Source organism: Bactrocera dorsalis, chromosome 3 (assembly GCF_023373825.1).
Source record: "Bactrocera dorsalis isolate Fly_Bdor chromosome 3, ASM2337382v1, whole genome shotgun sequence".
Classification (NCBI taxonomy): Eukaryota; Metazoa; Arthropoda; class Insecta; order Diptera; family Tephritidae; genus Bactrocera; species Bactrocera dorsalis.
Window position 1 is genome coordinate 41,933,642 of NC_064305.1, and position 15,086 is coordinate 41,948,727.

The 15,086-nt window shown below is 35.7% G+C and overlaps 1 protein-coding gene and 1 long non-coding RNA gene across 5 annotated transcripts in view; one reads left to right on the top strand and one right to left on the bottom strand.

Moving 5' to 3' along the window:
- Nucleotides 1-2,242: 2,242 nt before the first annotated feature.
- LOC105227050 (tyrosine-protein kinase Shark) overlaps nucleotides 2,243-15,086 on the top strand; it is a 40,888-nt gene continuing 28,044 nt past the window's right edge. For 2 of the 4 annotated variants that reach the window (XM_049451245.1, XM_049451247.1), the window contains exons 1-2: nucleotides 2,243-2,572; nucleotides 2,634-2,713. In XM_049451245.1, the coding sequence (XP_049307202.1) occupies nucleotides 2,491-2,572; nucleotides 2,634-2,713 (162 nt within the window). In that variant the 5' untranslated portion in view covers nucleotides 2,243-2,490. The remainder of the gene's footprint in view (nucleotides 2,573-2,633; nucleotides 2,714-15,086) is intronic. The other 2 variants (XM_049451246.1, XM_049451244.1) reach the window with 2 other exon arrangements.
- LOC125777223 (uncharacterized) lies at nucleotides 4,262-4,703 on the bottom strand. Its single transcript, XR_007422182.1, has 3 exons — nucleotides 4,570-4,703; nucleotides 4,457-4,488; nucleotides 4,262-4,402 (listed from the first exon to the last, which is right to left on the bottom strand). It is a non-coding gene; the product is annotated as an uncharacterized LOC125777223 (long non-coding RNA).

A 15,086-nucleotide genomic window follows, 5' to 3' on the forward strand; every position in this document is an offset into this window, starting at 1 on the left:
CTTGCAGGCAATATGTAAATGAGCTGTGTTGCCTCTTCGAAATTTTCCTAGAAATGAAAACTGCGCTATTAAACTGCTGAAGTGACAGCTTATTGCTTTCAATATATGTCATATTAATTTGTATTCCATATATTGCTTTCCATAAGCAATAAGGAGTCTCCACAGGCAATAGGCACGGCAATACAGTTATGCAAGACATACACACATCAATTAGTTGGTTGATTGAGTTGGTCTAGAAATTGCCCTTGTCGCTACACACGACACAACTTTTAATACAATTTTGAGGCCAACTTCATTTTGAATATTCACTTCGTTGCTTAAACATGAGCTCGGAAGTTGTTGCTTTACTTATTACATATGACGCTCTCTCTTCGACAGCCGTAATAAAATGGCAAAATCGTTTGAAATCGCACAACCAACCCAAACACTATTCAACTAACACAACCAACTTCACAAAATATCAAAAAATTTTGATTTTCATCCAACCAGTTGATTCAACTCATTCAACTGTCCCATATACGTAGCAATCAGTTGTTCAATTCGTTGAAGTTGATACAATAATTGATGTGTGTATGCCTTGCTTTAGTATAACAAAAATTTTATCCTGTCGAAAACGTTTTATTTTTTACGATCGGTGTGCGCACATTTGTGTTTCGTGTATGGCGTTGTGTCCGCACAAAATCTCATTTCTCTCGTGTCGCCGAACAGTAAAGTCGCGGACGAACAATGGCAAGTGTTAAGAGGGGAGCCTGCTTTAGAGGCTTCAAAAAATCGTTTTTTTTGGTAAGGAAAGAAGTAATTGATTCAAGCGAAAGTTCTAGGCTTTATAATTATTGAAATCGCACAACCAACCCAAACACTGTTCAACTAACACAACCAACTTCACAAAATATCAAAAAATTTTGATTTTCATCCAACCAGTTGATTCAACTCATTCAACTGCCCCATATACGTAGCAATCAGTTGTTCAATTCGTTGAAGTTGATACAATAATTGATGTGTGTATGCCTTGCTTTAGTATAACAAAAATTTTATCCTGTCGAAAACGTTTTATTTTTTACGATCGGTGTGCGCACATTTGTGTTTCGTGTATGGCGTTGTGTCCGCACAAAATCTCATTTCTCTCGTGTCGCCGAACAGTAAAGTCGCGGACGAACAATGGCAAGTGTTAAGAGGGGAGCCTGCTTTAGAGGCTTCAAAAAATCGTTTTTTTGGTAAGGAAAGAAGTAATTGATTCAAGCGAAAGTTCTAGGCTTTATAATTATATATTTGGACATCTTTCACAAATTTTTTGGATACGAAATATTTGATATTCTGCCTCTAGGAAGCAATTCGCATTTGCATTTTTCGGACGGCGTGTAGCATGCAGGTCGCAATTTCTATCGGAAACAAAAAGATCAAAGAAATTCATATTTTTCAATTATTTATCTTCTAGTTAAACTAAGAAAATTCGAAAGAAAAGTGTAAAATATTACAATTTTTTTTAATTGAAAAAAAGTGGTTTTTGACCGAAATATACTTTATGTTGTCTAAAAGTATGTTCAAACTTGATTTTTCTTTATTTTTTTTTAGCTTATATGGAAGATGATTTTATGCCATTGATAATAAACTTTGCCCCAATTCTATACGACGTTTAGTTTTTTTTTATCCTACCCGCCAATTAAGAATAATCGTAAAAATGAAAAACCTAGAAATCGAGCTTCAAAGTTATCGCTTTTCGCCCAAGCGCTCATATATCTGTTAGACGCTCGGTCACTACATCCTTTTTAGCTTCGACAATATTTCGAATTCCAATCTATAACTTTGGAGAAATATTGTTAGATAATTTTTAAAGAGATTTAAGCAAAAAAAATCGAATGTTTGGAGCTTCTAAAGCAGGCTCCCCCTTAATAAAGATTTCATATCAGAATTTATTGATCTTATTAAAAATTAAGTGGCAATTTAGCAAACGAAAAGTGATAAATATAACAACAAATTCGAAAAATAAAAGTTAGAGTAACTTATTAACGAAATACAAAGAAATAGATAAAAGTGCTACATTAGAAATATATTTGAAGAAATGTTCCGCTTGCCTATCGCACATGTTCACTGTGTGAAGAACGAACGCAAAATGGATTTGTATGTCGTGTATGGGCGAAACGAATTCTACAGATCGAACGCACATGTGTTGCGTGTAAGCCCACTTTAAGGAGTGTAAATCTTCAATATTGTCACAAGCACAATTTACTACTGGGGAAACAAGAGTACAACTATTGGAAAACATGCTCGTCTAAACACTTGACAAGAAATATGGTGGCTGATAAGATTATTAGCATTGCATTTGGTAGAGAAGTCGCGATCTCTTTTGTTCTCAGAATAATATCAATATAAATTTTAAATTACTGCGTACGCAATAATAGCGAAATAGCGGAGATAAAGGGATATCCCTGGTAGTAGTCTTGATTTCAAAAAATATTATGTAGTATGCTTTGATACTAAATATTAATAAAAATGAGTCGTTCGAACGAAGATGGGATTAATTGGTTCCATTCGGGACTTTCACGAGAAGATGCTGAGAAATTATTAACGAAAGGTAAGCTGTAATTCTAAAGTAATTGTTTGAACTCATTGTAATGTATATATGTTATAAATAGAGCCCTATGAAGACGGAACTTTTTTAATACGGGAATGCAACTCAGCAGAGGGTGACTTCGTTCTTACTCTTATACACAAGGTGAAATAGATTTGTACATATGTATAAAATGCGAATAATATTAGCTGCGACATCTTTCGAATTCGGTGCTTAAATGAATATGGGCGGATAGAGAAGTTTCACTGATTAAGAATATATGTGCATATAAGTATGTATATTCAGTGAACCAATAAAAGCTTCACTGAAACATTTTTCAATTTAACTACTTCAGCTTTTAAGCTTCAACCAAGAAAAATAATATGATAATATTATGTATTATCGTTTCTTTATTAAAATTTTAACAATAAAAGAGGTTATGTAGTCAAATATGTGTAACATTTAGAATATCATTCCCCGATCTCTGGGATGAAATGGGTATGAACCAATAGAGGTCCTCCAGATCAAGAAAATATATATGTATGTACATATCGGTACCGTTGATTTATGGTTTTTGAGATATATTCATTCAAAATTCAAAAACTCACGTATTTAAATTGCGTGTTTCTTCTATTTGAGTAAAAATTATGATATATTAATGAAACTTGGTTCCATAGTACAAAAAAAATTCGAGTTCGTGAATGGGCGTAATCGAACCACTGCCACGTGCACAAATCGCCATTAACCGAAAACATATAAAGCACTAAATTAAGAATATTTTATAATAATTAGGCTGTTCACGGTAAGGTGGTTATCGGGTTATGTGATTATTAGATTAAAAATAACCTCTATGCTCCGTGAACACCCTATGTTGTATGGTTATTTGCTTATTTTTACACAAACAGCTGTTCATTGTTTACAATTTTAGTTCAATGAAATTCCAACTTATAAAATGCCTAAACAAAGTTTAAAAAGCAAAATAATCGAATTTAAAATAAGTTCGGCTATTCAGGAAATGGACTTTATTGAAGGTATGTGCTTATTAAATAATCCGAATTTTAAGGGTTCAAAATATGCTTTGTATAAAATTTGCAGACATCTTGCATAATTTGCTGATTGTAAACAAAAAACAGCTGTTAATAGCAGATTTTCCAATAAGAAAATCTAAATGGAAATGCCATTCGCTTAGTTTTATATATTTTTTGTGCTGCCATTTAGTAAAATTCCAACGACTTTCTAACACCCCTGCAAGACGGGTAGCTGTTAGCAAACGTGTAAGCGAATTGTTATTGTTCACTTTTGCATTCGTTAAAATATTTGTTACTTTTGTTCAGAAAGTGGGAAAAAAGTAACACATAGCTATTTGATGTTCAATGGTTATCTCGCTCTAACCAATGGCAAATATCGCATGCTGCCTTGTTCTAACAGAATACACACATTTGTTAGCAAATCTCTTCACAGTATGTTACGGGTAACAAATTATTTTGTTAGCGCTTAGCTTACCCATGTGTTATGGATAACAAAAAGTATTTGTTACCCGAATATCTGTTAGTGTTATTATTTTGGTTATCAGTTTGTTACCTTTAACATATAAGCATGTTAGGAAGAACATTTTACATTACAAGATTATCTGTTACCCATTTGTTACATCTAGCAAATTAAATTCTTTTAAATAAAACTCAGTTTTTTTTATTATTTCTCTTTATTTAATAATAAAATCAAAATAAAATGCACAATCTATAACAAATATTTGAATTAAATATACACTATTTAACTTTAATAATTTCAAACATACTCCATTATTTGGTTGCTGCACGCAATAGATTTGAATTTCACCAATGGTCCAAATGATTTCTGTAATATTAAAATTTTTAATTATACACACAACATTAAATTCACAATGCTTACCTTTTTCTCCTTGTTAACCTCTTTCGTTTTCCCTATATAAAAGAAATTAATAATATATATATATAAATTAGAAATTAATTATAAAATATCATATTATCAATTAGCGAACTTACCTCTTTAAAATCCAAAATAAACTGCGCTTTTCGTTTATTCTTCTTGAAATATTGGGTATTCGCCTCTCCTATTCTAACAAGTTAACATTACAATATGTTTATAATGTCGATAGTTTTTCTCTATCTTACTTACGTATTCTCCCATTCCATTGAAAATTCCAGAAAATGTAACAGTGTTAGTGAACAGCTGAAAATGTTTCAATGTGTTTGTGCAATCTGTTACCTCCGTCTTGCAGGGACTGGAAATAAGCAAACAACCACATAATCTGTAAACAAGGGCCTAGGTTGTTCAACTTTGGTTATTTTGTCATAACGCATTTTGTTGTTGTTTACTTAATCACATAACCCGATAACCACCTTATCGTGAACAGGCTAAATATATTATTGAAAAATTGGGCGTGACCCCACCCTCTAATATGTAAAATGTATATATCTCCTAAGCCACTAAAAGTACAACAACCCAACACCAATACTACAAAAGTTCCTACCGACAGTGTGAAAATGGATGAAAATCCCGTTCACTCCCAATATAGCGGTACCCGTTCTACTCACAGCGCGATAAATACTAAATGTGTTAGAAACGTAAAAGCCGGAATAGTATGAGAAAGCTTCAAAGAGCCGATGTTAAAATTGGACGATGGGCGTGACACCGCCCATTTTTTGGTAAACTCCCATATCTCGGGACCCGACATACCGAATTCGACAAAATTGGGAATCTTTTTTATGTTTGGGGTACTCACCACCCGTCGTAAAGCATCGTAAAATCGTAAAATTATAAATTTTTGCCTTTGTTTAACCCTTATGTTAGTAACCAGGTACCCACTGCGGTGTATTTGTCTGACTAGCTTAAATTCAGTATTTCATTTTAAGCTCTCAAATCGTCCTTTTGTAACTTAAAAGAAAGCTATTTGTGAGTTCATTTAATTGATTTATTTTTTATTTCAAATAAGCTTAAACTCTAACCATCGCCGTATTAGCAACCGGGTACCCACAGTGGAAAGCTTAGGAAATAAATTGTATATAATTTCTATTAATGCATGCAAATAAATTTTATTTAAAAAAATAAAGAAATATTACACTTTTTTTTTATAATTAATGACATTGAACACATTGTACGCGATGCTGAGTGCTCGTCACAAACAGGTTGGTGACAATTCGCACAGGCCTTCCGTGTCTTTCGCCGTCTTCTTATTGGCAAAGCATTACAGACATGACAAGTTCCTGTTACTGTTTTCCTTCCGGTTTTATCTTTTGGAGTCTCTGGACCAGGATTTATCACGACTGCTTCTGTCAGTGTATGGCCTAATACACTTTCAACGGCAATCTTTGTGGAGAAGTGACGCATTACTTGTGGATTCGCCGTGCGATGTTCAGTCATCGGCATTGCTAGTTCTTCACTTAGTTTACGCATAAATTGACGACGTTCTGTCGTTTTTTTTGACAATCATTTTAATTTTTTCGTAATAAATTATATATGCCGCAAGTGAAGAAGTATCTAGCATATTGAAGAACATTGCCATTAGCCATCTCGATGATCGTCGTTGACTGACATTTGATCCATTGTGTCAACTCCAGCTTTATGTTTATTATAAAAATTTATTATTTATGTTTTTTGTTTAGCGTCATCATCAACTGATATATCTGAATGCATTGTCGATATCAGAATGACAGCTTTATTTTTTTAGGAACGTAGGAACACATGGTAACCTTTTCGTGAAATCCAAAAACTGTCGAATACTGCTCCCGTGTCTTATTCGCTCCCATAACACTAGGGATGTAAAGTTTATTCTTTTTTAGCGTGCCAACAATGGTAATATTCCACGACAAGAAATGTTTAGCAACAGGTACAGTAGTAAGGAAGTTATCCATGCAGATGTCGGTACGGAGCCGCCAATTCTTTCACTACTCTTTCACCCTGATTCACAATCCTACGTTGTTATTTTTTTTCTTTAAATCGTCACCGACTATTAATATTTGAAGAAAAACATTTTTTAGAAAAAAACTTAGAAATTTTTTTTTGTCGGTAAAGTTGGTTACAACATAAGGGTTAAACAAATTGTCGTTGAATTTCATACAAAAATGAATTTACACATTTACAATTCTCAATGCTATATTTTCGAATCGTTATAACTTATAACTTTATGAGACTTGTAAAAACCCTAATTATGTAACGTTGTGAAAATGAGCTGACAATAATCACGCCTACTTCCCATATAGCATAATTTTAAATTCCATTTGATTCGTTCAGTTTCCAGTACACAAATCATGAACCAATTAATATAACGGGATTAAACTTTGCACTAATAATGCCCTTAGTGTATGCCACCTTATGACCAAAAATTGTTCAAATCCAACAAAATCTGTTCACATCCCTTGGTACCGAATATTTAAAACGCGGTACCTAGGATATAATTGATTTTTGTTAAAAAATATCGGTCAATATTTGAGATATATGTATAATTAAAATTCAAATATAGTACTTCTCTGGTAATGGTTTGTGTGCATGTGAAAAATAGGTTGATTCGGACCAATACTTCCGTTAGTCCCCACATATCTAATATAAAGATAATCCAACTTCCGGGTGGCTTTGTACAGCATATATCGCAATGAAAATGTTTTACTTATAACAGTGTATCTTTGTGCTTAAATAAATAAATTTGAGCGAAAACTTGACTTAATACCCATATAACTAAGATCAGGATTTGCGATCATCCGACTGACTTTACTCTTATGATTAGTTTTTTAGTATGTGACATGTTAGTAATATGTGGTATTATGAAAAATAGATAAAATCTGGTCGTTACTACCCAAACTTCCATATACTACATATAATGGTTTTCGTTTTTCGAACAAACAGCATATGAGTTATATACTTTATAGTATATGTACGGTATATATAAAATTGCTTGGATTTCGATCCTCAGGTTGACGTTTTATATCTTAAGGTATTTCCCTTGCTTTGATTTCTGCTAGTTGCAAGAGTATAAAATGTTGCTACAGAGTATTATAGTTTTGTTCACCTAAAGGTTGTACAAAAACTAATCGAGATAGATATAGCGTTATTTATATACATATAAATGATCAGAGTGACAAGAAAAGTTGCAATTTTTTGAAAAAGTGGGCGTGCCCCCGCCCCCTATTATGAATGAATGAAAACCTCGTCCACTCCCTATGTAACGGTACTGTCTAAAACTACTAAATCAATAACTAAACCCAGAAACGTAAAAATTTGCCGACGGATTACTATGACAATCGAAAAATGCCTTTAGTGTATGCCACCTTATGACAAAAAATTTTTCAAATCCTACCCAAACTGTTCAAGACGCTTGGTATCGAATATTTAGACCCCTGTTCCTATAGTTGACTTTTGATCGAAAATATCGGTCAGTGTGTGATGAACATAACTGGATTTAAGGGATAATCCTTCACTTATTATTTCTGCATGTCAAAAATGGGTTAAATCGGATCAATACTTCCCTTAGCTCCCATATACTTAATATAAAGAATTTCGAACTTCGGGATGACTTTGTACTGCATATATCGCGCAATATGTGAGTTATCCTAGTGAAAAAATAGAGTATTCATAAGAGATTATCTTTGTGCCTAAAAAAGATAAATTTGAGCGAAATCTTGACATAGCCCCTAAATAACTAATATCAAGAGTTCAACTGACTTTACTCTATACGATTGCTCTTACACCTTAAAGTATTTCCATGGCTTTGATTCTTGAAAGTTACAAAAGTATAAAATGTTTGGTTGCACCCGAACTTAGGCCTTGTTTACTTGTTTTTGATTCGTTTCGTTGCAATCATTTTCTTCTTTACTGGCGTGGACACCGCTTACGCGATTATAGCCGAGTTAACAACAGCATGCTAGTCGTTTCTTCTTTTCGCTACGTGGCGCCAATTGGATATTCCAAGCGAAGCCAGGTCCTTCTCCACTTGGTCCTTCCAACGGAGTGGAGGTCTTCCTCTGCTTCCCCCGGCTGGTACTGCGTCGAATACTTTCAAAGCTGGATGTTAATGTCGTCATATATCTCATACAGCGCATAGTTCCATCGAATGCGATATTCGCCGTGACTAGAGATGAGCGATATTGTGATTTTTCGATATCTGTGATTTCAGTGATTGCTATTTTTAAATCACTGTGATTTTATATTGCTATTGCGATCGCAACTAAGTCCACGTCCAAACGTCGTTGTTGTTGTTGTAGAGGCAGATTCTGCCAATTTGACACTGTTTGGCCGAATAAAAGTCCGGGTCTGTTCCACTTACGTAGACGCGAACGACGGAAACATTTTGTCGTTATTGGCGGCAAATTCTCTTTGGCTCCTGTAACTCTAGTTTTCCGCCTTTCTTTTCACTACATTTTCGCAAATGTTGGAGCGGTTCGGTTACCTGACACTTAGAGCGTATTGCGTAGTTCATTTGTATATTGGTATGATGGTTTCACACGTTTCTTAGAAGGAATTACCATTAGTGTGGTTGATAATTTGTTTGTTTAGAATACCCGCTTTTAATATTTTCAAGACCAAATAATTAACGCGAGTTTCCTAATCTTTGGGAAAATATTAAAAACCCGTAATTTTTTTATTCCATCATTTTTTCTGAAATTAATTAGTTACAATTCTTGTTTTCATCACAAAAAGCTTTCATACGATATATACAATACCCTGAAGAAAGTTGTTACTTTTCTGCTATTTGCTATTGTGATCGTGATTCACAGGTTCGAACTGCTATCGTAAATTACAGGTTCGAACTGTGATCACAGTTTCGAACTGCGATCGCAATTCACAGGTTCGAACTGCGATCACAGTTTCGAATTGCGATCGCAATTCACAGGTTCAAACTGCGATCACAGTTTCGAATTGCGATCGCTATTCACAGGTTCGAACTGCGATCGCAATCGCAGTTCATAGAAGCGAACTGCTATTCACAAAAAGTGATCGCAGTTGCGATTTGCGATTTTTCAATCACAGTGAAAAAATCACCGGTAGTGAAATCATCACTAGCCGTGACCAACGCGCAAAGGACCATAAATCTTTTGTGAGAACATTTCGTTCGAACCTCGCAACGTCGACTCATCAGTTGTTGTCATCGTCCAAACCTCTGCACCATATAGCAGGACGGAAATAATAAGTGACTTATAGAGTTTGGATTTTGTTCGTCTAGAGAGGACTTTACTTCTCAATTGCCTACTTAGTTCGAAGTAGCACCTGTTGGCAAGAGTTATCCTGCGTTGGATTTCCAGGCTGTCTGAACAGACCCATTTGCTTTGCTTCCTTGTCCAGTCTGGAGAAAGCAGAACTAACGACGCGGGTGTTGAGGCCGTTGATATCAATATCATCGGCATTCACCAGCAGCTGTACACTCTTATAAAAGATTGTACCTGCTCGATTAAGTTCTGCATTTCGAATGATTTTCTCCAGTAGTAGAAGTTCACTCAAGTGAGCAAGGTTCTCTGATCGCCATTCACTTGGGAGTGGCCAGAAACGATTCTTTTACGAATAGCTCTAGCAGCTCACGGCTTCCGGTCTTTGACCAAGTATCCTCTGGGTAGCCTATCCTCTAAACAGGGTTGTGCGCCGGGTTTGGAACCCGCCACGTAAAAAAACGCACCCAATGAAAAATAGCAATTAGCCTCGGATGAGAGACCCCCCTTTTGATGACGACCATGGCAAAGATCCGTGAAAAGAGAATCGACACACACCACCTATTTGTCGATTTCAAAGCTGCTTTCGACAGCTCAAAAAGGACCTGCCTTTGTGCCACGATGTCTCAATTTAGTTTCTCCGCAAAACTAGTTCGGCTGTGTAAACACCAACATCTCCGTCAGGATCAGGAAGGACCTCTCCGAGCCGTTCGAGACGACTCGCTATCGTATCGTCCTCCCTATCGTGCAATCATTTACTTGTATTAATAAACGTATTTCAACGAAAGTTAATTATGGAATTAAAACTCTGTAGTTATAAGTTAGCAATATGTAAAGTGGGGGCGGCTTTCGAATACCGTCCCAGGATTTCATGAATAACATGGGTATGTTCGGATAGAGGATTTTCTCCAGATCAAAAATAATAGGTTGCTTTTGAAGGTGAAAATTACCACTTTTTGAAGTACATACGTATTTTTTAGGTTTAAAATTATTTTTACACTTATATATATTTTGAACTTTTATATTCACTGACACTTCACTAATTCGTTTGTACATATTTATTTTACATTATGTAGATTTTACAAACTAACAAAAATATAATAGAAAGAATTATTATTATTTTGTTTGAAGCGTGGGCCCCTCGCAAAACGAGTTCTACGCGAAAAAACTTGACAGACAACAGTGGTGGGTAATAAAAAGATTTTTTTTGCGAGAGGCAACTGTAATAATATCGTAAATTTTACAGATATGATTTGTTTGGCGAAAATAATTTTTAATAGACACGAGGATGAGTGTGTAAAACTATTACTGGCAATAAAACATACGTATAAGCAAGAATGATAGAATACAAGATTACGACAACCGCCATTATGAAACGTCATAGTTGCGTGTTGAGAAGAACAAGAGTGAAAAACTGTCAAATGGCTTGCAAATTGTAAACAGAAAAGTGAACACTTTTGTAAATTCGCAAAATATTATTAATTCTTTCGATTTTAATGAAAAGTTTTAGTGAAGCGATTGAATATTGTTGAGTGAAAAGATTTGAATCATTTCTAAAGAAATATATCGGCCTATTGATAATAAAATTGTCTATTAAGTTGTGATTCAAATGGAGAAGACGTTTCTTGTGTTGTATATAAATGTATACATATATTATAAGTTCAGATGTATCAGATGTATGAAATTATGAAAAAAGAATTGTGAAATTAATTAATTAAAAAGGATTTAGTATTAAATATATCATTTCTTTTGCAAAATAACACCCATTTTTTTGGCAACTTTTAAATCGGCCGAAAAACTGAAAAAACTCGTTTTCGATCCTTTAATTGCATAATAATTATTACAACAAGCCACTGCACATTTCATTTTAAAAAATTAATATATTTATGCTTAGAAATTTAAATAAATACAACAGTACACTGGTTTTCTTCATTTGAACAATTTCCACACATGCTACTCTATTTATTGTGGATGTGCCTAAAACTACTTACATATATCTTTTCTCGCAACAATATTCTAAACATTCCACTGAAATTTTTCCTGCAAAGACGAATGAATTAATATTATTTTGGGAATTTCCAAAAGTGTTTACTTTTCTATTTACAATTTGTATGCATTTCTATTTTTGTTCTTCTCAACGCAGAAGTGTGACGTCACGAAATTGTTGCACAATGTATTTGTTTTTGTAAGAATTGTAAAGAGCTAAACCGAAAAAAACTAACGGTAAACTAGTGTCGTAATCTTGTATTCTATCATTCTTGCGTATAAGCTATAAAACACTGCTATTCACTGTTATGAGTAAAAGACGTTCTATAATTTATATTGAGATAACTCAAATATTGGCCGATATATCCAGCATAAAGTCACCTGGAAGATCGAAAATTTGTACCTTAGAGATATATGGGGGTAATGTATGTAAGTATTGACCTGGTAGGTAGGTAGGTAGGAGTGCAGCCCTAACGGGCACAATTAGCATTTGATGTGCCATTTTGATACACTATTCGTAGAACCTGCTGTATCTGCTTTTACGTTTCACCTTCTCTCAAAAGGTTTGGTGCTTGATGGATTCCAAGTGTTTTGTGTCGGATATGTGCTAGAGCTGGGCATTCGCAGAGAAAGTGGAAGATTGTTTTCTTGTTCCCTGCAGATGTCGTTGTAGGGCAAACCCATTTTGGCTGCGTGTTCCCCAAATGGCCAGTGCCCTGTTGTGGTAGCTGTTACTCTGTAAATACTTTTTCTTGACCTATTTAATAAGTCGTTTGTTCTTTTCCTGTCATATGTTGGCCATAATTGTTCAGTTATGACGCATTTTGTAATGTTTTTCTACCTGTTGTTTGCAACTTGTTGAAATTGCCTATTGATCTCTCCTTTGATCGATCCCGGGCTTGGTATTAGCTCCGCCTCGGATTCGTTGAGGAAAGCTCCTGCCTTTGCCAACTCGTCTGCTTTTTCGTTACTGAAAATGTTCCTGTGCCCGGAAACCCAGATTAAGTTTAGTTGGAGCTTGTCTTTTATTGAGCTTAGTGCTCTCTTGCAGTTGTGAACTACGCTGGAATTTGTCATGGGTGAAGACAAGGCCAGAAGCGCCGCCTGGCTATCGGTAAATATAGCTGCTTTATTTATATTCCCGTGGTTTTCTAATAGAGCTTCGCAGGCTTTTTCTATGCCTAGTACTTCTGCTTGGAAGATGCTAGCCGAGTTCGGTAGACGTATAGAGGGAAATATACCTAGATCAGCGGAGAATACCCCCGTGCCTACTTCGCAGTCCATTTTGGACCCGTCGGTATAGACTGAGATGGTATCCTCCTCTCCTATTGAACCTCTTCTCCATTCTCGTCTAGATGGTATCCTCACCTGGAAGTGTCTATTGAAATCCAGCTTTGGGAGAATGTAGTCTGATTTATTAATGGTGAGCTTGTTTAGGATGATGTCCGTAGTTCTGCTGATTCCAACCTCCCAATTCGTTTATTCTTATCGCCGCAATAGCTGCTGTTTGTTAATAAAAATGTCCATTGGTAGTTGATGCAGGATCACATTGAGCGCATCAGTCGGACATGACCTGATTGACCAGTAACACCTGCACATGCTGCTCTTTGTATACCATTTAATTTTTTAATGTTGTATCGTTTATTTAGCGCTGGCCACCATACCAGAGCTCCATATGTAAGTATAGGTCTTATGACAGCCGTATACATCCACATGATTATACTTGGTTTGAGGCCGCAATTCTTGCTGACGATTCTCTTACAAGTATAGTAGGCCATGTATGCTTTGTTTATTCTTTTTTCTATATTTATTTTCCAGGACAGTTTGGTGTCAATCTCCACCCCCAAGTATTTAGCTCTGGGGGATAGAGTAAGTGTTGTACCATTTAGTACCGGAAGTTGAAACTGAGGTATTTCGGTTGTGCTTGTGAATAGCATCAGTTCTGTTTTGTTCGAGTTAACTCCAAGACCAGTGTTTTTAGCCCATAGGTTTAACCTACAAAGTGCTTTTGCCATAATCTCGCTGACTGTTGAAGGAAACATACCATGTGCCAGATAATTAATTATTGCATTTACTTCTATGTTGTTAAAGGCGCCCTCTATGTCTATAAAAGCAGCCATGGTGTATTGTTTGTGGTGTAGTGATTTTTCGATCACACTTATCACCTCGTGAATGGCGGTTTTGGTTGATCGGCCCTTTATGTACGCATGTTGGGACTTCGATAACTTCTGCGCCATTATTGTTCTTTCTTGTAGATCTATTAGCCTTTCTATTACTTTCAGCATAAAGGAGGTAAGGCTTATAGATCTAAAATCCTTGGCATTCTCGTGTGTTCTTCTGCCTGGTTTTGGAAGGAACACAACTCTACTTCTTTTCCAACTTGTCGGGAAGTAAGATAGTTGAATGCTAGCTTTGTATATATTTTCAACCTTTAAACCATTGGTTCTACCAGTTTTTGCAGCATTATGGGCATAATCCCGTCAGGACCTGCCGCTTTAAATGGTTGTAATTAGTACCTCCAGAGACTCTTTTGCCGAGGAGGTCCAGTGGCAGTGGCAGTTTAATATGATCTTTGGATAGCATTTTACTCAGCCTAGCAGCTTCTCTGCAACTTTCTATCGATGTGCAGAAAGATCGCCATGAGTTTTTAGCTTTCCTGACTGCTTTTTTGTATTCTTTCATAATATCTTTATATGGCTCCCAGATTTTGGTTCTAAAACTCTCGTTGAAAGCTTTCCTTAGTTGTGTTCTCAAATTCTTGAGTTCACTGTTCCACCAAGGAAGAGACTTTCTCTTTTTCAAAACTGTTAGCGGAGTAAATTTATTAAAAGTTGTGGTTAAGATTTTTTCCAACTTCTCTACTTCTGAATCTAGTTCCTGAGGATTTCTGATACTCTTATTGCCTCTCTTTTCAAGGCATTTTGTTGCTATACTAGTAAATTTTCCCCATGCCGTTCTTCTAGGGACTTCTCGCGGATGCTGAAGAGTATCCAGAAGTGATCCGACATGGAAGGCTCATCAGATACCCTCCAGTTATCCACAACGAGACTGTCTGTGTCTGTTGATAGCGTGAGGTCAAGCACTTCCTCCCACCCCGGAAACCTATCCGAGCTTGGGAAAATAAAAGTTGCCTTATCGCCCTTGTTGCAAATACTTAGATTACTATTCAGAATATACTGCAAGAGTGACTCACCTCTGGTGTTTATGCTGGAGCTACCCCGTACGGTGTGCCTTGCGTTTGCATCATACCCTATTAGGACATTATCCGAGCTTGGGAAAATAAAAGTTGCCTTATCGCCCTTGTTGCAAATACTTAGATTACTATTCAGAATATACTGCAAGAGTGACTCACCACTGGTGTTTATACTGGAGCTACCCCG